The 25,012-nt window shown below is 42.5% G+C and overlaps 1 protein-coding gene across 24 annotated transcripts in view; it reads left to right on the top strand.

The window, feature by feature from the left end:
- The window catches only part of CAST (calpastatin), a 110,108-nt gene that overhangs the window by 27,910 nt on the left and 57,186 nt on the right, over positions 1-25,012 (top strand). For 10 of the 24 annotated variants that reach the window (XM_041751473.1, XM_041751472.1, XM_041751466.1 and 7 more), the window contains exon 1: positions 10,541-10,685. Coding sequence is in view for 6 of the 24 variants with exons in the window: in XM_041751478.1 (XP_041607412.1) it covers positions 4,107-4,178 (72 nt within the window). In the remaining 18 variants the exon portion in view is untranslated. Of the gene's footprint in view, positions 1-4,106; positions 4,179-10,539; positions 10,686-25,012 lie in introns of those variants that run through there. The other 14 variants (XM_041751478.1, XM_041751477.1, XM_041751480.1 and 11 more) reach the window with 4 other exon arrangements.

Below are 25,012 nucleotides of genomic sequence, written 5' to 3'. Positions count from 1 at the left end.
GCTTGAACCCAGGACCCCAGGATCCTGACCTGAGCTGAAGGCAGATGCTTAACCGACTGAGCCACCCAGACGCCCCTTCCTTACACTTTTAAATCCAAATATCCTTATGTACAAACTTCATAAGTGTAAAAGGGAAATGCACTTGTACTTGAAAGGAGCATGTGGCCCAGCTTACAGACTTAAGTTCCTTCCTTTCCTGTGAAAGTGTTTGAGCAGTTTTGAAGTTGAGTTGTTAAATTTTTCTCATTCATAAGCCTGATCACTGACCTTACTTCTTTGTTCACATACTGAGTTTTAGTGCTTTCCAGGCACTCTGCCACCATTTAAATGTGCAACAAAACTGTTGAAATCATCCCTGTGGTGTCTTGACATCTGACACCTTGTAGTGCCTCAAAAGGGTCTTTGCTACTCTCAAGAAACACATCGAGGTCATATTTATTTCTGCAAATATTTTGACCCTGAATCACCACCACCTCACTCCCTGCGCGCGCGCACACACACACACACACACACACACACACACACACACACGAGACCTGTGTGACAATGCCAGCAGCTGTGGAACCCATCAGAGCAAGGTCCAAAAGGGATTGTTCTTTGACATCGGATGCCAGACCAGCAGGACCTGCTGCTGGCAGGCCTCACTCAATAGGGAGGCTTTTCAGTATTAACCCTGTAAGTAGTCCTGGGCCCCCCTTAGCCAGCACTTAGTGAGTAATCCCGGTATGTCTGGCTGTGGGTTAGGTGTATCACACTTACACCTTCTGTGTAATCCCCAGAGCTCATGCAGACCTAGGAGTGTGATGCATTCCCTCCTGTCAGAATCATTGGGTACTCAGAAGGGTATCCTCCCTGTATTTAAAAAAGAAAAAAAAATTAGTCCTACTCTGAAGGCTGCTTTCATCCCCCCTAACAAAGCTTAAAGCAAACCTCAAAAGGATCAAACTCTTCCCAAATAACTTGTCTCCATTATTAGAATCATGGCTAGTCCTAAGGAAACAAAAATCACCTTTTTTTTCTATAATGAAAGGAAATAATTTTTTCCTGATTATATAAATAATAAAGGCTAATGGAAAACTCTCAAGAGCCACTAAAGATTCCTCATGAGTTAAAACGAGGCCTGTTGGGGTTGCCCGTGGGGAGATCAGTCTATTTCATTGCTGCTTGATCAAGAACTTTGGGTCTCTCCAGAGTAGGGATTTCCAATGTATGGGCCACAGACCTTTCCTCATCTCCTTTGATCCTCTCGACCTCTGTCGTAGGTATGGGTGTGGTTATTCTTTTTTTCAGATGAGAAAAACAGTGCTTAGACACATGCATACTTTTGCCTATGGTCTCAGTAGGCATTTGGGGGAGCCAGGATTCTTGCCGCACATATCAAAAGATAGAGCCTTCATTCTAGGGAACCTGGCACCTTTCTTTGTGGTCACTAAGTCTCAGGATGACATAAGGCTTCATTCAGGGGACCTTTCCTGAGATTTTAGGAGATAGTGACACAGCAAAGAGTTGTGTCTCACAGCAACTCTCTGCTGTGTCACTATTGAGGGAGACCTGTGAGAGCCAGAGCAACAGGTCCTGCTGGTCTGGCACCAGATGTCAAAGACCCTTCTGGACCTTGCTCTGCTGGGTTCCACAGGGGGATTTTTCTGAGATTTTAGGATATAGTGACATAGCAAGTCTTTGCCAGGCTCGTGGAACTTCACTGATACTTTGAAAACAGTTTTTAAGACTTGAGTTCTGACTCCTTTAATAAACAATTTTTATTGTGGACTATGGCAGACGTAGGAAAATGGTCTGTAATTCATTCTTTTCATACCTTTCCACAACTGCAGATAGAAGTGATCTAATTCTAGTCACTGAATTTCACTGCTCAAGCATGTGGTGCCTCTTTTGGGGGTCTCTTGACTGGCAGACTCTGAACCACTTTTGGAGTAGGAGAGGCTGCTTAAAGTAGGTGTGGCTTCATAGTCCATGAAAATAGGGCCTGTTTATATTTAGGACTGCAAGAGAGATCACATGTTCTCTGTCATTTGGTAGGACTGAGGCCCTGTGGCATGTTCAATTGGGAGGAGGGGATGACTCAGCCAGCCAACCTGACAGATGGGGATGAGGGGCACTATCCTCCTGATGGTTTCCCTTCTGATCGTTAATGGGTGTAGGGGTGGCTCAGTTGCTTACGCGTCTGCCTTTGGCTCCAGTCATGATCCCAAGGTCCTGGGATCAAGTTCTGTGTCGGGATCCCTGCTCAGTGGGAGCCGTTTTCTCCCTCTCCCTCTGCCCCTACTCCTGCTCACCGTCTCCCATACTGCCATCACAATACTGGCTTTTTCACAGCCACTTTTAGTTTTATCCCATTTATCTAAGACTTACTTACTTCTTCCCTTGGCCGATGGCACTGCATGTATGCTTGGGAGAGATTTTAGTCCGTAGGTGATGTCTGGGAGCCTTAAGTCAATGACCGTGAGGCCTCTTGGATACCCATTTCATTAACATGTGTCCACCCTGCTGCTTTGGTGACCTTCCAGAAGTGCTCTAAATGTGGTCAGCCATGGGCATGTAAAAATGATACTTTGAGGACAATAAGCTAAGTTTTGACTTTTCTGCTTGCAGAGGTGATATTTCCCCTGAAGGAAAAGAAGGCTTTGGCTCAAGATTTGATGGCAGGCATTTTCAAAAAAAAAAAAAAAAAAATCAAGCATATAAATCTTGCTAAATATTAAAGAATTAAACCAGGTTGCTCTCAATTATATATTTTTAAAAATTTCATTATATAGACATACAACTTCTTAATATGCTATGTACCAGCAGTACTGTCCCTCCTGTATTCAATGCTTACGGTGCGTTTTACACATATGACAGCTGTCGGAGCATAGTCTCACCATTTGACATTATAAAACTGTATAGTTTGTCAACTTGCCTCTCTGAGATATGGATCTTCATAAGAGACATATCAAGGCCTTGTTGAGAAAAAAGCTGTATATTTTACCTTTCCTTTTCTCTGCCCTCCACTTATTGTTCTATTATCAATTGAAATGGTGGTCTAGTTTTATAAGAAAATACAAAAAAAGGACAAAGAAGATTTTTAAAAATCGCTCTTAACTGCACCATCAGAAAATAACCTCAATGAACTTCAGTGATCATATTATACATACTATTTTATAAGGTAATATTTCTTCATATAAAATATGAATAATATGTTTTCATTTAATGAAGTGTTCTTCTGAACATGATATTTCATCCTGTAGCTGTCCATAAAATAATCCTCTATTGGGGGAGGCAATACAGGCAAGTAAGAGAATGGGATCTGAAGCAGACTTTAACCAGCAGTGATGATGGCTGAGTTAATGTTCTCTCTCCATTTCTCAGTCTCCTCACCCACAAAATGAGGATAACAATAGTACCAGCTCTGTATCAGTTCCTATGAAGATTAAGTTATGATACATCGTACTTAAAACACTTACAGTGCTTGCAGTAATGCTCTAAATAGATACTCTTACTAAAGCATTATTACTCTATTATTATCTGTCATTGTATTATTCTAATAAAATAATTGCCTGGCACATGGTAAGTAGTCAGTAAACATTCATTACTATTACCTATATTGTGTTCAGCTTTTTAATGTGATAATACTATGATGAATATCTTTGAAGAAAAAAAGGCTTATGCTCTCTCTTCTTATTTCTCTAAGATTTTTACAAGTAGAATTACATCTTTGATACTTATTGCTAAATCACCCACTCTAGAGGTAGTACTAACACACAGTCTCTAGCACGGTGAGAGAGAAAGCACCCACTTATCAAGGGATGTTGTTTCTGGAAGTGGCCCATGGAGGAAATGGCAACTGCCTATGTGAGGATTTTTGCAGGTCTCCAAAATCACTGACCCTCGAGCAATTGAGATTTATTTAACTTCCTCTTCCTTTTCAATGTTTATATAGTCTTGGAGCAAAGATAAGAAAAATGTAAAAATATATTTATTTTTTTGTATGCTTACTAGTATATTAGTCTGAAATTTGCTTGAGAAGATATTTGTATGGATATGAAAATTTGCATTGTCTATTGTTAAGGTGGTTTCCCCCATTGAAACTAATATTTTTTATTTTTAAGAAAAAAGCAAGAAGCCTTGAGAGCAGTCAACCTTCCAGAACCCATGCTGGTGGAACAGCCCCGGCCACCAAGGTCAGTCATTTCTTAAACACGAAAAGATGGACCTAGTCTTCAGGTCCATGATTTATGGGTGGGGTCTGTAGAGAAGGCAAATAGTGCCTGTATGTCATGATAAATTTTGAACAAAGTATCATTTCTATGTGGGGAGGAGGGGAAGGGGGATGTAATTTCTTAATAATGATTTCAATGATTTAAAGCCTAGTAAAACCATTTATGCTTTAATTCTTCTTAGCATATAATAAATGTCCAGTAAATATTATTATCACAATACCTATAAATAATAGTGGACTTTGACACATACCATGAGTAGAAATATAGTGCTCTCACCTCTTCAGAAAATAATTCAGATTCTCTTCATGTGCATTAGCCACACCAGGCTCTCTGCTAAATGCTCCATATAATTATCTTATGTAGTCTCTTCACAATGTTATAATTATTATTCCTTTATACCTAAGGAAACCAAGGCTCAGGGAGGTTAAGTTCACAAAGCCAAGAAGATGGAGGTAGGGTTTGAACCCAGGTTTCCTGTTCATATAAGGTCCTCGACACTGCTGGACCCCAGAAGCTCGAATTGAGCATTCTTTGGTAACACAGCTCTTCAGAGTTTTGCAACTTTTAAAAATCACTGAAACAACATATTTCAAAACAAAAAGTACAATTTTACCTAGTAGTTTTCAACATTTAAAACTAGTTATATTCAGCCCATTTCACTTGTGGTTTTCCAGTATGTCTGAGACCATCAGAAACCTTATTTCAGGACTGTCTATACAAATATTTTAAATAAACATTTTTCCTTTAAAACTGGTGGCTTTCCTATGGAAGTTTGCGGACTTTCTCAGATAGGTTGCTTGCTTGATTAAGAGTTCATATTTTAGTGCTTCTAAAGTTGGCCAGAGTTGAACAGATTTGGGGGCGCTTACAGCGTCAACGCTCAGTATGGGTAAGAGGTCTTCTGCACTGCCAAACAGACCCAAGTTGCCTCTTTGCCACTTATTACTAGCAAGTTTACTTAGCCCCATAGAGCTTCAGTTTCTTCATCTGTAAAATGGGGATAGGATGGCTCTTGACAGATCTGCCAAGAGGCTTAAGTACATAATAATAAAATATATAAAACTCTTTGCCCTGAGCCTGGCATTTAGTAGATGCTAGAAAAATGTATCTTGTTAGCCTCATACTCTGTTGTTTCGATGTCTGAAACTAAAAAGAGGAGCAGCCTGAGTGGCTCAGCGGTTTAATGCTGCCTTCAGTCCAGGACCTAATCCTGGAGTCCCGGGATCGAGTCCCACGTCAAGCTCTCTGCATGGAGCCTGCTTCTCCCTCTGCCTGTGTCTCTGCCTCTCTGTCTCTCATGAATAAATAAATAAATAAAATAAAATAAATAAACCTTAGAAACTAAAAAGGATTTTTCAAATATGTCCTGTCTTTTATAGTACTTTTATTTACTAAATAAATTTAAATTATGCCTCTAAAAATGAGAAGCCTCATTAGAAAACCCCAGCCCTGTGAGATTTAGTGAATCATCTGTAGGTGATTTCCAAATTTTGGAATTATCTAAATTCTTGGGCAGGGTGGTGGTTAGTACATTGTAGAAAATCACACCCAGTTTTCTCTTGAAGTTAGCCATAAGGAGCAGTCCCTTTTCCGTCTTTTTTTTTTTTTAAACACACAAAGTTATCATCCAGTCATCCTGAGGTTATAAAGAATTTTGATATCTCCCCCAAACCCTGCTCTGTCTCAAGAAACTGAGGGAGGGGGCCTAGCTGGGAGGTGGAGACATTTTAGCCACCTATTTATTTATTTATTTAATACCAAACCTGACAGTCTTTCCTTAGCTTCTAAAACATTGTCATCTCCTTACCTACATTATTCCCTGTCCTGTTGCAATCCCTCACTACATGTTCCTGACTCACTTTACTTCACCAGTTCCCTGAATATTAGTTTCCCCAGGGTTTTATTCTTCACTCCATTCCTTCTTGTATTTTTAACATTTATAGAATTTGGAAGAAAATATATATATATACGTATATATTATACTTGCTTATTTCTTCTTTTGATGTCTGATTGAAAGGGCTTTAATTCAGGATCAACAACACCGTAAAGATTTTGTTTATTTGAGAGAGAGAGCAAGAAAGCACATGCACACACACACACACACACACACACACGAGCGCATGCAAGCTCAAGTTGGGGCAGGTATGGAGCAGAGGGAGAGAGAGAACCTCAAGCTGACTGGAGTCATGGGAGGCTGGATCTCACGACCCTGAGGTCATCACTGAGCCAAAATCAAGAGTCGGACACTTAACTGACTGAGTGATCCGGTACCCCTGCATCATCATCACTTTCATACAAAGGTCATTCCCATGCATCATTTAGAAAAGCTGGGGGTAATAGCATTTGTGATCACTTAAAGCCTTTTATTATACAATTAATTCTTATAACACGCACAGGCAACATATTACCCCGACACATGACATGACAAAATAGTAGATATAATTGGCCATGAGAATTAGTCTTGGTTTTCTTGATTCTTGACACATTGAACTTAAAAACTAAAATAAATTATAGTTCTGCCATTACAAAGAAAACTTTACAGCCTGTCTTAAAAGTTAAATATTTAATTTTAAGTCATGCATAAGCTGTGTGATATAGAATGGTTGCTGTGTATTGCAGAACTGTTTTATGGGCGTTCTTATGAAATGAGTAATTATGTGCACAAATAATACCACTTCTCTCGTGCATTTCTGGGCTTGGAAGATCCAAAGTGCTTAAGTGGCATAAGTCTTTCTAACTCAAAATAATTATTGTAAAATGGGTAGTGCTTATTAATATTCAATTTTTGATTAATTAGTAATGAAGACTAATGAGGCTGCAGAAATTATTCATGCTTTTATTAAAGCCAGTATGAAAATAGTTGTGACCCATAATCAGTCATGCAGTTGTATCGCTGGAAGAGTTCTCAGGCAATATGTATCGTAACCACCTCCTGTTCAGGTGAGGAAACCAAGGTTGAACTTGCATTAAGGAATGTGGGTGCAGAAACTACTAAGAAGATATATTTGTTAAGGCTGTTAGTTCCAACTGGAATCCCATCTGTTTCAAACCAAAAAAGAATTTCTTAAGGATAGCAGGAGTAGCTTGTGGAGGGATCCAGAAGGCGCTAGCACTGGGAATCTGAAGTTCCACAGCTAAGGACAATGCCCAGCTACACCATCGGAGCTTCTTTTGCTGCCACCACAGCTTGAGCACCAAACACAGTTAGGACTGGATGCCAGAAACTCTGCCACTGCCAATCTTGAAGATTAATGTGCCTTGTCAGACACAGATTTCTGGGTGAGCAGTGGTCTCCTTACACTGCTCACTTCCAGTCTCCTTCTTTTATGGCACATCTGTTTGACCATCAAAAGTCACATACCTCAACCCTATTACAAGGGAATCTGGTATTGTGAATGTTTTGGATTCTACTTTGCATATTGATTAGGTGGGAAATTTATTAATATGTAGTAAGGGTTTTCAAATGTGTGGCCAGCTGCCAACTGACATATCTACTACAGAAAGGAAAATGGGAGAACTGCCTAACTGAACAGGAATATAAATAAATCATGATATGTTATTCAGCAATATTAGGCCTTTAAAGCAGAAGAAGAGGGGATCCCTGGGTGGCTCAGTGGTTTAGCGCTTGCCTTTGGCCCAGGGAGTGATCCTGGAGTCCCGGGATCGAGTCCCACAAGTCCCCCGTCGGTCTCCCTGCATGGAGCCTGCTTCTCCCTCTGCCTGTGTCTCTGCCTGCCTCTCTCTGTCTCTGTCTCTCTCTGTGTTTCTCATGAATAAGTAAAAAAAAAATAATAATAACACATTTAAAAATAATAATAATAAAACAGAAGAAGATACAGACAACTTTTCTCCCAGCAGCAGAGGAGAAGATATGCAAAGGAATAAGCCCCCATCAGAGAATTCTTTTGTGATTTTGCTCCTGGTTTTGCCATAAATAGCTATGTTGGCATAGCTCTCTCCTCTCAAAAAAAAAAAAAAAATAGCTCTCCTCTCAGGTGCTAATTTTCTCATTCATAAGATTACTGAGAGGCTGAATAAACTATGTGTGTTCTGGCATTTAATGTCGGCCTCACCCACAGGTACCACATGTGATTTGGAGGCGGACTCTGTGTATTAAGTTGGCAAGCATTTTTATTTTAATAATCATGTATATATTTTAATGTGCCAAAAAATAAACTAGCACCTCAAACTCATGATCCCAAGGATAGTTTTCCTTAAGTCAGGCTAAATTAAAAGTTAAAAAGTAAATCCAGTTTTTCAAATATTAAGTAAATGTAAAACATTTATATAGTCAATTACAAATATTATAGGCAACGCACAAGCAACCAATGTTTGGAAAACAAGATTCAGAGAAGTAAGTCTCATATTTTAATATTTGCATTGAACCAGTGGGGTTTTTATTAAAACGAAGATTTTGATTCAGGAAGTCTACAGTGAGACTGAGATACTGCTCTGCTAACAACCTCCTAGTTGCTGCTGTTCCTGCTGGTCTAGCAACTACACTTTGGGAAGCAAGGATGCTGAATTGTTCTGATTACAGGTAGCTCAGACTACCTGTACCTTAGATTACCTAAACAGTGATTGGAGAAAGTGGTATAAATACAGATTCTCGGATTCCAAGCCAAGAATTCTAATTCAAGAGGGTAGAGTGAGGCCCAGGGTTTTTATATAGTTAATAGCTACCCCCAGGAGTGTCAGATGCAGATGATCTGAGGACCACAGTGGGAGAAAGGATGAACCTCAAAGGTAGACAAAGCACATTAGGAAGTAATAACATCCCTCTTCATTTCTGAGAAAAGGAGCCTCTTTCTACAGGTACAGCAAGATAAGACAAAAATTTATTTCATAGCATGTAATTACTCGTCTGCACCCTTGAGGAGCACAGGATCCCTCACCTGCAGTGAGGAAGACGTGCTGCCCAACTAGGGGCTGCGGTACCCAGGACTCATCCCTATTGAGGTGTGACCCAAATAAGTCACCCTGTGGTCTTTTTGTCATAGGGGGAAATGAATGCCTGTGAAACCTGTATGAGCTGAGGCTTAATTTTAAAAAATTAAAAGAAAAGAAAATACTAATGATAAAAAAAGGAATTATTAAAAGATTTATTTATTTGAGAGAGAGAGAGCATGAGCCTGGGGAGGGGAGGAAGGAAAGGGAGAAGTGGACACCCTGCAGAGCAGGGAGCCTGATGCTGGCTGGGTCCCAGGACCCTGGGATCACCACCTGAGCCGAAGGCAGCAGCTTAACCAACTGAGCCACCCAGGCACTCTTAAATAAGGAATCTTTAAACTGTGTTTTCATTGAGAATAATTTTAAGGACAAGGTCTTCTGCTCAGGGAATCATAAAATATTAGACTCAGAAGGGCTCTTACTTCACCAGCTTTACTTAACAGAAGTAAACAAAAAATGAAAATTAATAAGGTGGCTGTGAGGAACACCTTGCTGAGAAAGTAGAGGGACCCCACCTTCTCTGCTTGGTGTGCGTAAAAGCTGTGCCCATGAGCTCTCTGCCTTTCTCATGCCAGCTGGCGGTCACCTCTGCTTTGGCTGGAAGCAGCCCTGAGTCACTGCTCAGCTGTCACCAGCTAGGCCAGAGGTCTCAGCTCCCCAGTCACCCAAGCCACCACCTCCTCCTCCTCCTCAGGACACACCCCAGGATCAGTGTCCAGAGTCTTTACTGTGACTGGCGTGTGGCTTTGGGAAAAGTGGGCTTTCCACATTTCTTTTCAGATTTCCTCTTTTCTTTTTTTTTTATATTTTTTATTTTTATTTATTTATTTATTTATTTATTTATTTATTTATTTATTTATTTATTTTTTGATTTCCTCTTTTCTATCAGCACTACCATTCATTCTGTATTTATCAGTTGCCATCCTTGTAGAACAAAGAGCATTTCTTTTCCCTCCCTCCCTCCCTCCCTCCCTCCCTCCCTCTCTCCCTTCATTCATTCATTCATTCATTCATACATTCATAGCAGTACATACTTATGAATTCTCATTTTATTCATTGGCTTAAAGTCCATTTTTCGTATGTGATATTTTAAATCATAATAAGATAACATGTGCGATAATTCAGCAGAAACTTGACGGTGCAGCTGCTCTCTGAAATACCCCCTCTGCCCCTGGAGGCCTGAGGACTCGCGAATCCCGGGCGGCGGCCCTGATGAGCTTGCTGTACAGCTTGAGAACGGGTATTTGGGAGGCGTGTTTGCAAGGGCGCCCCCTTCGCTGCCTCTATCGGGGCCTCGGGCTCCAGCGGGGGCTGCCCCCGGCGGCGAGGCTTCCCGGGCGGGCGGGGCCGGGGCCGGGGGCGGGGCGCGGGGAGCGGCTGCGTCGCGTCCGGGGCCGCCCCGTGGCTCCTGCGGCCGGAGGCTCCACCCAGGTCCCCGGAGCCGCGGGCCGAGCCGGGCAGCGATGCCGACGCCCTGAGGAGCCACCCGAGTGCCTGGGCCGCGGAGTCGGGCGCCGAGTGAGTACCGAGCCGCCCCCCGCGCCCTCCCGGCCTCCGGAGCCCGCAGGTGCACCGCTTCCAGAAGGGCCCCAAGCTGCAGGGTGTCGCTTGCCCGCCCCTCCTCCCTGCTGGGGACACTGTTGCGAGCTCCTCTGGTGACCCTCCCGGCCTCCGGAGCCCGCAGGTGCACCGCTTCCAGAAGGGCCCCAAGCTGCAGGGTGTCGCTTGCCCGCCCCTCCTTCCTGCTGGGGACACTGTTGTGAGCTCCTCTGGTGACCCTCCCGGCCTCCGGAGCCCGCAGGTGCACCGCTTCCAGAAGGGCCCCAAGCTGCAGGGTGTCGCTTGCCCGCCCCTCCTCCCTGCTGGGGACACTGTTGCGAGCTCCTCTGGTGACCCTCCCGGCCTCCGGAGCCCGCAGGTGCACCGCTTCCAGAAGGGCCCCAAGCTGCAGGGTGTCGCTTGCCCGCCCCTCCTTCCTGCTGGGGACACTGTTGCGGGCTCCTCCACCGAGAATGTGTCTGGTGACCCTGATGCGCGCGGGTGGGCCCCTCAACCAGGGATTTGTGTGACCTGGAAAAAAAAAAATGCAAAGAAGAGAAGCAGCAGCTCTGTTTTTGGTTTGGCAGTTTTATGGCTCGGCCCCTCCCCTTCCCCTCGCGTCCCAGCCCTGCCGTCCCTACTGCGCTGACCTCCGTTTTAGAGGATGAGCTCACTCTGGGTAACCTTTGCCCATACCTGATACGTGCAGGGTGCGGTGTGGCATATGCTGCAACATGTTCTGGTTCTGTTTCCTTGAACACGACCCGAGACTGGTCCCATAACATCCCTCAGGGGTACTTTGTCTTTCAAGAATGCAAGGTGTATTCATAGAGATTTCACAATCTCTCCTGTGCTCGTAGGGTCAAGAGGCAAATTGTTTATTCCTCTATTACAGCTTGAGAACATGAGGCGGAGTTGAGGAAACTTCTTTAAGGGGCCAGGCCTTGGGTTCTCTGACTAGTCTTCTAGGAACCCACCTGTATACATCAGGAGGAACCGGAATGCTCAACCAGCCACCCTGGAAAGTGTCTGCTGGCTGAGGTGTTGTGTAGGGCGAAAACCTCTGCATTGCAGAGAAGGTCTGTAAGGAGTGGCATCTGCTGCTCAAAGGCAGAGACTATTTTCTAATGAAGAGCTATTGAGTGTCTCTCCCTAGTGTGTTTGTGGGCATCGAATTCAACTTCTGCACGCTGATTTTTTTTCAGTATTTAAAAGGACATTTGTTGCTGGGAATGTGGTGGGAAGGGAGTGATGTCTGGGTCCCAGAAGACATTATAGCATAAAAGTGGTGACAGTTAGCAAAGTCATGCCAAAGTGGGAAAGGCCGCATCGGCTGACGGATGGAGAAAGGGTAAGCGGCCGGTAGCAGTGAGGGTGGGCTGGGAATCCATGTAGGCACTGCAAGGACCCTTGGTGTCTGTTATAAACAGGTGAGCTTTGTGGACTGCAGGGCAGTGTTAATGAAGCAGCACAGTCAAGTATAAATGTTAGCTGTGGTTCCATTCACATGCTTTAAAAAAAATTCCCATTGCACTAGAAGAGTTGATTATACAGTATTAGTGATGAATTTAGTCCTTGATTGTTCTCTGAATGAAGAAAACGGGTTCCTATTCATCTTTTTTCATTTGATAAAACCAGTCTTATTTTTCAAATCAAGATGTGGGACTGGGTCCCAGGAATCCGGGATCACGCCCTGAGCCAAAGGCACATGCTCAACCGCTGAGGCACCCAGGCATCCCGCACCCCTAACATTTTGAAGTTAAAAGCCATTCACATAGAAAACAAAATGCAATTGTTTGTGACAACCATTGTACTTTCCTAGTAGGCAGATTATTAATTCAATATATCAGGAAAACTACAGGATTAAATACGTTCCTCTTATTTAGTTAGACACATTGATGCTAAGACATATATTCCAGATTCATATACTTTCTAAAATAAGAACATTGATAGGTATAATGAAAAAGAAGTTACAAAGATGTGCATGTGTACAGGAAAGCACAGACTGTGGGGTTTTATTTAAAGCAGACCAATTGATTAAGTAGCTCACATTTGGGGAAAAAAAATAGTTCCACCTAAGACGTAGTGAAATGTTAGAGATATGTTGCTGATGGTTTCCTAAGGAATGAAGACTATGAAAGTCATCTAAAAGCAAAGCCTCCTCAATTGCAGATATTTGTTAAAGCACGCTAAGGAGAAGGTTATTGGTTTTCAGACAGAGAATACAGGCCAGTAGGCTGATTCCAGACTAATCTATAGCCCTAGAGCTCTCCCAATCTTGTAGGATGTGCTGAGCCCCTTTGAAATTCTCTAAGACAGTATTTGATGATGTGTCATCTGGAGAGCATTTGCATCAAATTCACCTGGGATACTTATTTAAAAATGGACATTTCCCAGGCTCCCCCTCAGACTTACCCAGTCAGAATCAAGGAGGAATCTCTGGCTTAATGAGCTCTCTAGATAAATTTGTACACCGGTAAAGTTGGTAACCACCTGTTCTAACAAGCAAGTCCGACTATGCAGAGCCTTTCCATAAGCAATCTTCCTCTGGCCTTAGCAATGCAGTAAGATCTCAGTGAATTTACTAAAAATTCTACTTACCCACAGGAACTCAGACTCCTGAATCATACTGAGGTTTCCTCATGAACTCACTGATTAGTGATCATGACCCACAAGCCACGCCTAGACCAGTTCTATTTCACTCAAAAGTCCCATAAGAGATTGAGGCCAGCTTAGCATGTAAGTGTAGCCTTTTGATTCTGTAAACCCTCTGGATTCCATGATGGGTTGAGGTCCCCTGCACAAGTGATACAAGAATAAAGACCTAGACCAGACCTTGGAGCCTTTGGAGTTGCTCCGAACAGAGGTGTTACTGGAGGGGTCAGAGATCCCCGTTCCTACAGAGTAATCAGGGGCTCGGTCTATTGCATAATGTTTATTACCTATGCTAAGAGGGTGGCCAGAGAAAGTAGTGGGGAGTAGAATTATTTTCACCTTTTTCACTTACGTGTGCTTTTTATATTTCCCCTTTATCATGAAAATGGAAAATTGTGTTTATATCCAACATGCCAAATAAAGTATTTTGATACAACTCCATTACTGTAGCTAGTCGTCATCAGAATCCTGGAATATAACTATACTCATGCTAAAATATGTAATTATCTTGCATGCTTTGACACATGCATCTTCTCATAATATTTTATTTACAGAGATGTATCAAAGGGCTTGGTCTACAGCGGAGGATTGAAACTGGTAGCCAGAGTTTTCGTCTTCCATGATTCATAACTTCTCTTTTATATTCATCATCTCTTTAGTTATCGCTGTCTTCAATTTTTAAAAAAATATTTATTTGTTCATGAGAGACAGAGAGAGAGAGGCAGAGACACAGGCAGAGGGAGAAGCAGGCTCCATGCAGGGAGCCGGATGTGAGATTCCATCCTGGGGCCCCAGCATCATGCCCTGGGCCGAAGGCAAACACTCAACCCATGAGCCACCCAGGGATCCCTATCTTTAATTTTTTATGTCAAAACTTATCCAATAACTCTTTCTATGTACCTGGAATAGAAAGGGCATCTCCTGTCAGAATTCAGACTAATATTTTTAGGCATGCACAATGTATTTTAAATGTTTGAAAGCCTTTAGATGGGGAATGTATGCTCTACTTTGTCACCAAGCCCATTACCCTCTCTTCATACTGACTTGATTCATTCACATCACCTAGCACATATTTTCATTTGAGTTTTAGACCCCAATCTACAAAAATAGACAAATAATTATTTTTCTAAAAATTTGATTAGTCATTTGAAAATTGGATCATTTATACACACACACACACACACACACACACACACACTTACAGCTGAGCTGCATACTGGATGTGTGTAGCATTAGGAATTTCTCTCTTGGTCCAGAATATCTGCCTATAAAATGATAGCAGCATTGGGATTGGAGATGTCTGTTGCATGCTCTTGCCTTACAGTGTAAGACAAGGCGATAGAGGCATAATCACAGGTACCAAATGTCCCTGGGTTTTAGAACACATAGACTGGAGAGGATGAATATTTTTGAGGTATTGCAGGGCTGTCTTCTTAGGGAACATCTAGGCTTCTCATTAACTTGGACTGGCAATATCAGCATCAAAAATCTTCATTTAAAAACTGGCTGGAAAGTATTTTTGCAAAATAATTTTGTTAATCTATCCTAATATCTTATGTAGTCTGCTTCCTTCCTTGTGGCTCAGTGAAAGTATGAAGAGACTAAGTTTGTCACCAGGAAAAAAGGTGCCAGTGGATAATGGATGGTAGAAAATAATGGTTATTTCACTGACCTCCCTATAAAGCCATCTGGTTTTCAATTATCTAAAGCAGTGATCCTCAGCATCAAGGAGGTTCAGAACCACCTGAGAGGCTTACAGCTTTTTAGTCCACAGCCCTTCTTCCCTCTTCCTCCTACTCTTTCCCCTTCATAGGTTTCTGAGTGTTCATTGTCTCCCTCCTCCTCCCGTACTATCTGTGAGTGACCTGTCCTGGACCAAGAATCACCGAGCTAAGGTGTTCGAGCTTGGCCAGTTACGTTGCACAGTGGTTTGACATAACTTTGATTGCCAGCAAACATTGTGCATGTTTTTAATACAAAATGTTTAAATAATTACAAACTATTTCACAGTTTCTACAGCTCATATTAGTGATTATTTTTCCCTAGCAGTATTATAAAATAAATTACCATCCATAAGATATCTTACTGTAAATGTAAGTTTTAAATCAATCAGTAATTAATCATCCTTGGGGATTTTAGCCATAAAGTATCTACATCACTAAGAAACAGCATTCCTCCTTGCTGAATATTCAGAGATCCAAAAGGAAAGGTTGATTTCTTTTAGCTATTGAGTTTGAGCCTTCCCTTGCCTTCAAGAATCTTCTAATTATTGCAGTGATTGGTGCTGAATTACTCTCATATAATGTTTTCATGGTGAGATAGGATTCTTAGCCTCACAAATTAGAATTGTTTCCCTCTGTAGTCCTTCCGACAGTCATATTCTTATATCTCTTCAAATATTTCCAAAGATTGAATGTGATGAACAGTGATGTACATATTTGCAACTAAAATCTTTTCACAATACCCCAACAGACTTCTAGTTGAACTAGTGGTAAACCATATCTTCCCTGTGTATGTGTAACTTCTCCACATTCTCCTACAGACTGGGGAACTGAAGGTTTGTTTGCTGTTCAAAATGGAGAGACAATCAATAGGAAAAAATAAAAGCTTAACAACATTCTAGCTAGTGCTGATAATCTGAAAATAATTCTAGAATGCTCTGGGGGAAGGGTTAGGTCCAATAGAATGTATGTCATTTGGAAGACACTTCCAGGATCTAGATATTTAAAAATAAATAGAATGAAATCATCTATTTATTAATTATTGAACAACTATGGTGGTAAGTGATTTACAAAGGGTTTCATTGAATCCTCTTAAGAGTTACAAATTTTGTGGGGCACCTGGCTGTCTCCATCAGAAGACCACACTGACTTTTGATCTGGGTTCATGAGTTTGAGCCCCGTGCTGGTGTAGAGGTTACTAAAAATATATAAACCTAAAATTTTTTTAAAGAGTTGCTTGCATATTTTGCAACTAGGTAAGAGGGTACTAGGACAATTTTATAAACGAGAAGACTAAGGCCCAAAGAGATTAAATAATATACCTTGGGTCACACAGATAGCAAGGTTTTATTTGATTCCAATGTTCTTTTCAGTGGACTGGTCTTATAACATTTTCCACTCAGTGGCTTATATCTAGGTAGTTTAAATAACAGAAAGAGGAATGTGTATCTAAAATTCAAAAAAGCACTAGAAATCAATATTGTGTTCTCTCTATTGTTATACTCAGTATCTTAATATGGCTGAAATTCTCTGATGGATGAGGTTTCCTTTTTGCGTGAAAGGGAGTATTGTGCACTGGAATTAGCAAATCATAGTTTTGTTGACAGAGTTTCATTAGACACTTAAGTAGACAGCAGAGAATGGATAAATTAGCCATCTTTGAACATGAAATTTTAAAATTGAAGATTAAATAGTACATAACTGAGAAGTTCCTTATGTAGGAAATACAGAACTTAGATAAGCAGCAATGTTCATCAATTCAAATAATCAATTACATCCATTTCAGATGAAACTTACTTTTAAAATCCATTCTTGGGGATCCCGGGTGGCTCAGCACTTTAGTGCCTGCCATTGGCTCAGGGCGTGATCCTGGAGTCCTGGGATCGAGTCCCGCATCGGGCTCCCTGCATGGAGCCTGTTCCTCCCTCTGCCTGTGTCTCTGCTCCTCTCTCTCTCTCTCTCTCTCTCTCTCTCTGTGTGTCTCTCTTGAATAAATAAATAAATAAAATCTAAAAAATAAAATAAAATCCATTCTTCTATTTAATTGATTTTTTTTCCCTAGGAGAAAGTGGGATAAAGTGCAGTGAAAGGTACTGTTATTATTATTCCTGTTTTATAGATGAGGAAACTGAGATTCAGAGGAGTTAAGGAATTTGCTTAAGTTCACACAACTGGTAGGAGAGCTGGAATTCAAACTCAGGTTCTGCCTACAGAGCCATTCTCCTAACTACTAAACAGCAGTACTTCTTTAAGATTTGAAAATATTAAACATGCTGTCAGTAGACATTTGTGAATTTGTTTTGCATATATGGTTTCTGTAATGACATTTGATTTCACTTTATATTTTCATCTTAATTATTTGAAAATCAGCTTGGACAGTTTGATAGCAACCTTGTTATCATTCCTATTATGTAAGCAAGCCGTGCTTCACTTGGGAAGCTAGATGGTCATGTGGCAGGGCCATACCTCAATTTCCACATGATTGGTTCTTCATAACTTCCCTCTAGTTTTCTGTTAGAGTTTGTCATCCTTGTAGAGATTGAGGTTAGAAGTTGGTTTTATAACATAAGGACTTATAAAAGTTCTCAAGTTCTCCCGTTCTCCATTAGGCCTACACCTGAGGAATGAATTTGAAAGCCCCATGGAAGCCAAGCTGAAAGGTTCTGAGACAGAGCTCAGAATTTTTTTTTTTGTACAGTAATCATGCTCTCAGTAACCATATATGCATTAATGAGGGCATAATCTTTTAGGATTTATACAAATCTGTGCTTCTGCTACCAAAATTCTTGTTCCTGCATTGAATAGAATGTAGATCTAGAATATAGATCTAGAATGTAGATCGAATCCAAAGAAAATACCATAATGTAAAACAATACTACCCTTTTTTTCATTGAGAGAGGTAAATAACATTTGTGAGTAACTTCTCAGAGCAGGGCTGCCCTAGGGTGGCTGGTATTAATAAAATTTTAAAGAATCTCTGATTTGGGGCAGCCCGGGTGGCTCAGTGGTTTAGCACCACCTTCAGCCCAGGGTATGATCCTGGAGACCCAGGATCAAGTCCCACGTCGGGCTCCCTGCATGGAGCTTGCTTCTCCCTCTGCCTGTGTCTCTGCTCCCCCCCCCCACCCCGTCTCCCATGAATACATAAATAAAATCTTTAAAAATAAAAAATAAAATAAAAATTAAAAAAATAAATAAAAATCTCTGATTTGGATTTACCACATGCTAGGCACTGAGCCAAGCACTTTATAAACATACCCTCATTTAATCCTCACTGTTTTTATACCCATTTAACATATTAAAAACCCGTATTTGGAAAAGTTGAGTAGCTTGCTGAAGTTACAAGCTGGAATTCGACCCCAGGTGTGTGGGAGGCTAACCACCCATATTTGCCATTTGAACATCTATCATTGGGTACACTATTTAATAAGCCTCACATCATTATAGCATAGAATATCAGAGAGTTGCTGAACTATAGAATTCTCCGGCCTAACAGTTTACTGATGAGGAAATGGTGTTCTAGGGAGGTTAAGACTCAAGGTCACACAGCTCGTCAAGGGCAGTCCTCCTCATTGTTCACTATGTATATTTTATTATGCTGAAATTGTTTGACTCACAGTCTTATGGAAGTCCTGGCCAGACAGACCTTTTGTAAGGTAGGGATAAGAAGAGGAAAATACGCTGTCTTTTCCATATAACTTCTTTGCTTTATCTTGGACAAAGTCAGACATAGTTGGAGTTATTTCATGCATCAGAAAAAAGCAACTAGAATCCCGAGAAGGTGAACACAACTTCAGAAAAAAAAAGCTGCTCTTTTCTACTCTTTGATGACTGAACTACGCTGTGCAGCTTGCCCTTTCCTTTGCCCACATAATAATTATCATTCCAGAAAACAGAAACAAACACTGGAAAACTTGGGTGTGCAAAGCAGTCCAAGTTGCTGTACCAGAAGTTTGACTTCATGCCTTTTGTGGATTTTTTTTTTTTTTGAGTACTTGGGGTGGCCCAGTGTCATAGCTAATCATCAGACACACATAGGGTGTGGTCAAAACTTCTCTAATCTCTGGCGTGGATTTAGCTCCCAGAGGAGCTGTGGCTATTGTCATGGTTGCCAGGCAACGTTTGGATGTTTATTTTGAGGTTTGCCCACATGTTGCATCAGAGGCCAAAACTTCATGTGCTCTCCTCTTCCAAGAGCAAGAAGAGCCTAGAATTCTATTTTTATCTTAAGTCTGTGTGTCCCTTTTAATATGTTTCCTCAATGTACAGTCTACTCGGTTGAGATGGAATCCTGTTTCCCGCTGAGTGTTCAGATCGCCTCATTTTGCAGTGCTCTACTCCATCTCACCTACCGCACGCAGGACTGAGTATCTCTTCCCACCTCTGAGGCTTGCTCAAGTAGTTTTGCTCACTTGGAATGACTGTCCTGTCTTAGCCTCTATCTCTCAGATATTTTAATTTTGGAGAAAGAAGAGTCCACTTGTTAAAGCAAAGTTCATGGGCATCTCTGTCATAGCTGTGCTTAAATCCAAGCCCTGCTACTTCTTAAGTGTGAAATCTTAGATAAGTTACTTAACTTCTCTGAGCCTTAGTTTTCTCATTTATAAAACACATGGGCAGCCCTGGTGGCTCAGCGGCTTAGCACCGCCTTCGGCCCAGGGTGGGATCCTGGAGACCCGGGATCGAGTCCTGCATCAGGCTCCCTGCATGGAGCCTGCTTCTCTCTCCCTCTGCCTGTGTCTCTGCCTCTCTGTCTCTTTCTGCGTCTCTCATGAATAAATAAATAAATTTTTTTTAAAAACCCACAGTTAATAATAGTTACCGCCTAGGATTTTTTTGAAGATCTACTGAAATCAGACACACAAAGCACCTGTCACAGTTCCTGGTACAGGATAGAGTCTGTGGTCCCCACCTCCCTGTTGACGACACCACAGTAAATATAAGAGTTTCATTCTCTTTTGTGAAGCCTTTCCTAACCATCTTCCAAACACTCATGTCAGAAGTAATCTCCCTCTTCTCATCCCTTGTAACATCATGTTGTACTTAAGATCCTATCACAATCGACCTTATCTCGTATTACGTACACTCTGGGGTGTAAGTTGCTGCCATAAGTAGATCCTTTGACACAAAGTAGATCTGCGTGTTCTCCCTCAAAGAGATGGCTCCCCTTCATTCCTAGATGATCCATTGTTTGTTTCATTGGAATCATGTCTTGTGTTACAATTAAGCACCATTGTTCTTTGTTGGGTGACTACCAAAGCCCTCCCCAAGAGCACCATTATCACGCTAAATAATTAAAGGCATTGCAAGAATGTGTGCCCTGGTTGGACAGCATGGCAAACGACAGACAAACTTAAACCTCTGCATATTCATTTCCTGAAGTGAATAACCTGCCATTACAGAAAGAAAAATGTAAATCTGGTCCCGTAAACAGTGTTTCTGAAGAATGTCCGTGCTTTGCTCAAAAAGCCCCTCTTCTGCTGCCTGTTGTTTGTTCCAGGTGTTTTACAGGAAGCAGCTGAGGGATGTTTTTGTGTATACATGCTTTTTAAATTTGTACAGCTCCCTTTTGAAGGCAGTGGTGAGGGAAATGACTCGATGTTTAAATTATGTTTTTCCAACCAGTTCTCTGATTTGTGCTTTGAATAAAATTTCTGGTGCTTGAGTAAAACTTATGTACTTTTGCTTTTGAGCCATCAGATAATACCCTTATGTGTATTCATGCACAAATTCATCATTTATTTAGCAAATACTTGTTAGGCAACAACTGTTGCCAGGCTCTGGGGATGTGCAACAGCTGAGCCGGGCACGGCCCCTGACCTTGTGGAGTTCAAGTTCAGGTCTGTCTTATAATTCTATGAGGAAAGAACTTATTTATAAAAAAAAATCCATCATTTTCTTTCTTTCTCTTATTATTTGAGACGTGTTATTGAGTAAGATCTTATTTGTGGTTCAGTAACGAATGATTTGGTTCTCTCATGTGCATCTAGCAGAACTAGTTTGAAAAGTTAAAAATCAGTTACTTATTTAATTTAGAAAATGTTTAATATTTATTTTTGTGTTTTGCCCAGATTGTCTTAATGTTTGGTATCTAACTTGACCCCCCACGATAACTGTGTAGAGTGCATAGGGTTCCCATTGTGGAAAACTAGATGCTTAGCAGGTTTAATGGGCTTGCTTATGGAGTCAGGGCCACTGAGAAGCCAGCAGGCTGAAACTTAAGTTCGTTATCTATTTATTTAAAAGATTTTATTCTTATTACTTATTGATGAAAGACACAGAGAGAGGCAGAGACACAGGCAGAGGGAGAAGCAGGCTCCCTGTGGGGAGCCTGATAAGTTTTCTAATTTAATTATGTTCCTGATTCTAGCTTAAGAAAGAGGTATTAAAGCTTTATCTTTGGGACTCCTGGGTAGCTCTGTTGGTTAAGTGTCCTGTTCTTGACTTTGGCTCAGGTCATGATCTTAGGGTCCTGATCATGGAGGGGTCCCTCCTGTTGGGCTCAGCAGGGAGTCTGCTTGAGATTCTTTCCTCCTTTCCTTCTGCCTCCCCCCACCCCTGCTCCTGCTCAGATTCACTCCCTCTCTCTCAAATAAGTAAATCTTTAAGAATAAAACCTATGTCTTTGTTAAAATGAAATTTTATTTATTTTTAAAAAGATTTTATTTATTTATTCATGAGAGACACAGAGAGGCAGGCAAGAGACACAGGCAGAGGGAGAAGCAGGCTCCCTGCAGGGAGCCAGGTGTGGGACTCAATCCCAGGACTCTGGGATCACACCCTGAGCTGAAAGCAGATGCTCAACCACTGAGCCACCCAGGCGTCCCTTAAAATGAAACTTTAAATGATGATCCCATCAAAGGTTGGAATCAACAATGATTTTTTTTTAAAGTTTTATTTAAGTAATCTCTACACCTAGTGTGGAGCTTGTTTTTTTTTTTTTTTTTTTTTAGTGTGGAGCTTGAACTCATGACCCAAGATAATGAGTTGCATGCTCTTCTGGCTGAGCCAGCCAGGTACCCCTCAACAGTGATTTCTTTAGCTCCTCTCCGCTACTATATACTTAGCACTATGGTGGATGTTGTAGGGAGCAGAAATGGCCCCTGTGTCATGATCAGTTTATAGCTTCATTGATACCATGTGATATATACTTAGAAATGAGCTCAGTAACCCTCTAACATAGAATGTGACTAAGTGTCCAAGTGAGAAGTACAAACATATATAGGGGTTGAGAAGGTAGTAGGAGCTAAAGCAGATTCAGGTGTTGTATCTTGAGCTAAATCTTCAAGGGTAGGAATGGGTGGGGCCTTAGCAGGGAAAAGCCTTCCTAGGCAGTGGAAGTAGCAAGATGAGAGGCCCAGAGGAGGAAGAGAGCATGATGGCGATGGTGGTGGTAATACTAACCAGCGTTTGCCCATTGCTCACCGCTTGCCAAGCAATGTTATAACTAGTTCATGTGCATTAACTCACTTACTCTTAACCTGAATAGGGGGACAATTCTTACTATTCCCATTTCACAGAGGAGGACACTGAGGCACAGTAACTTAGTTGAGGTCGCGCATGAATTCTCTATCAGCTGAAATTCCACCAGACATTCTAGAGCCCAGAACCCCCATCACACACTTAACCAATGAATTATGCTGCCTGATGAGACAGGAAGGACACCATCCTATCCAACAAGAGGACCTAACAATCATGAACATTTATGCCCCTAGTGTGGGACCCGCCAAGTCTATCAATCAATTAATAACCAAAGTAAAGACATACTTAGATGATAAGACACTAAGGAGACTTCAACATGGCGGAGGGAAGGAGGGGTGGAGGGAAGACACTGTATGGGTCATAGTGAGAGAAATAGTGGAGTAAATATGTTAGAATAAATAATGGAGCCTAAAGTTCAGTTAGAAGGCGTTGGACCTTATGTAGGACACAGTGTGAAACTGTTGAGAGCTTACTCTTTCATCACAGTGAGAATATGGCGCACATTTTTTTCAGATAAATTAGGCAGCCAAAGAAGGAATTGGAAGTGAGAGAATGGAGCAGGCCAGGGGGTGGGAGGACAAGGCGTGGAAACTGTTAGAGGGCCTTGATGTCATCCAGGTGTGGGAGGTGCGCGATTAGACCAGGAGTGTAGGTGGTAGTAGCGATGACAAGGACAGGATGGTGATGAGCACTGGAAGCAGCACTGGGCCTGAACCCAGGTGATTCAGGGCCGGATGAGTTCCTTACATTATGTCATTTGGCCCTTAGAGCACCTGCCGAGGCAGGTGGTTTTACTCCCAAGGAGGCTACAGGAGGTTAATGTGGATTAATAAGTGCTGGAGCAGGGAGTTAAACCTGCATCTGTCTTTCTCGACGTCCTCCTCTTAAGGCACAGTAACGTAGTCTGGTGATGCAGTTCGGCTGCCTCTTGTGTAGAGCACTGTTCACGTGCTGAATGGTAGTTAAAGTCCTAGGAGAAATCAGCTTTCTGAGGAAGCATCAGTGTAAGAGAGAAGGCGGAGGGCTTGTGACTGAGGCCAAAACAGAGAAGAAGGGAGCAATCGGAAGAGGCTTCCAGAAGGAAACAGGTTCAGAGGGTGGGGGAGTTGCTCTGGCACAGCAGCCACGGGGGATGCAGAATGGAACTGTGGATTGGTCAGCAGGTGCGGCAGGCATGTGCATACCTGTGGCAGGTGTTCCAGTAATGCTCCATAGCAGAGGCAGGCGGATGTGGGAAGGGTGGTTCGTGCTGTGGGTGGGAGGACATGGGGACGCTGCCCGGCAGGGGTGGGGACAGGAAGATGGGTTGGGCTCAGGAGCACCGGTTGACTCATCTGCTGGCCTGCTGTCTGTACCAGGCCAGCCAGGGCTGGAGGAGAGCAAGAGGAGGTCGAATGATGTGGGGGAAGACAGCAAGCACTCCTGCAAGCCAGCTGGCTGCACCTGCGAAGACCTGGGAGCCTTCTGATACCCCCGAGCAAGGGAGGGGGCTCTATTTTTGTGGTAGATGGAGAACTGAGGAGCTGAGGAAATAATTATTTTCATCAGCCAGATTTAATGGCAGTGGAACGGATGAGCTAAGTTCCTAGGACCCAGACCCTCCGAAGGGAGCCCTTACCTTCCCAATCCAGCCCATCCAGCAGGGCCTGTGGGTGGTCACAACCCTCTGCAGTCGCACCAGCACCGCACGGTGGTTGAGGTTGGTCCTTACCAGACACCCTGCAGAGTCCAGGAACAGCCGTGGACAGAAACCCACCCTGGGTAAGACTGAGGTCAGCAGAGGAGCGTACCCAACGACTGCCCTTCAAAAGGGACGTGCTCTAGGGAGGAGGGATTCCCGAGGCAGATACATGGTTCCTTGCCTGAATAAGGTGCTGGAAGTGGATGCAGAAGATGCCCATGGGGACTGCTGCTGCTGCTGCTGCTGCTGCTACTGGACATTATAATCCTGGGCCTGGGAGCTGGCGAGATGCACCTGAAAGGAAGGGCATGTGGAGGTTGGGTATTTTGCAAAGAGAAGCAGCACCAACCTGCAGCACGTGTGTGAATAAAATAAAAAGGGAGCAATGGGTGAGATGTGCTCTGAGAAGGGGGTGGCTGGCTGCCTGGAGCTGCTGTTCTGCACTAGGAGATGGGGAGAGATTAGAACCTGGGGGGTCTTTACAGGCAAGAAAAAGGATTTGGGCGTGACACAGCTGGAGTCACCTCTGGTCTGCTTTAGATGGGAGCCAGAGTGCAACGCAAGAAGATCAATCTGTCCAAGATGGGTCAGAGAGGTAAAAGGACCTTGGGAGACCTTTGCAAAATAGATGTGCAAAGGGGAAGCAGTTTCTTTTTTGTTTCAAGTTTTTATTTAAATTCTAATTAGTTGGGACTGGCTGGGTGGCTCAATGGTTGAGTGTTAGCCTTCGGCCCAGGGCGTGATCCCAGGTCCAAGGATCGAGTCCC

Source organism: Vulpes lagopus, chromosome 4 (assembly GCF_018345385.1).
Source record: "Vulpes lagopus strain Blue_001 chromosome 4, ASM1834538v1, whole genome shotgun sequence".
NCBI classification, from domain to species: Eukaryota; Metazoa; Chordata; class Mammalia; order Carnivora; family Canidae; genus Vulpes; species Vulpes lagopus.
The sequence above is the reverse complement of the archived record's forward strand: the minus strand, read 5'-3'. Positions and strand labels throughout refer to the sequence as shown.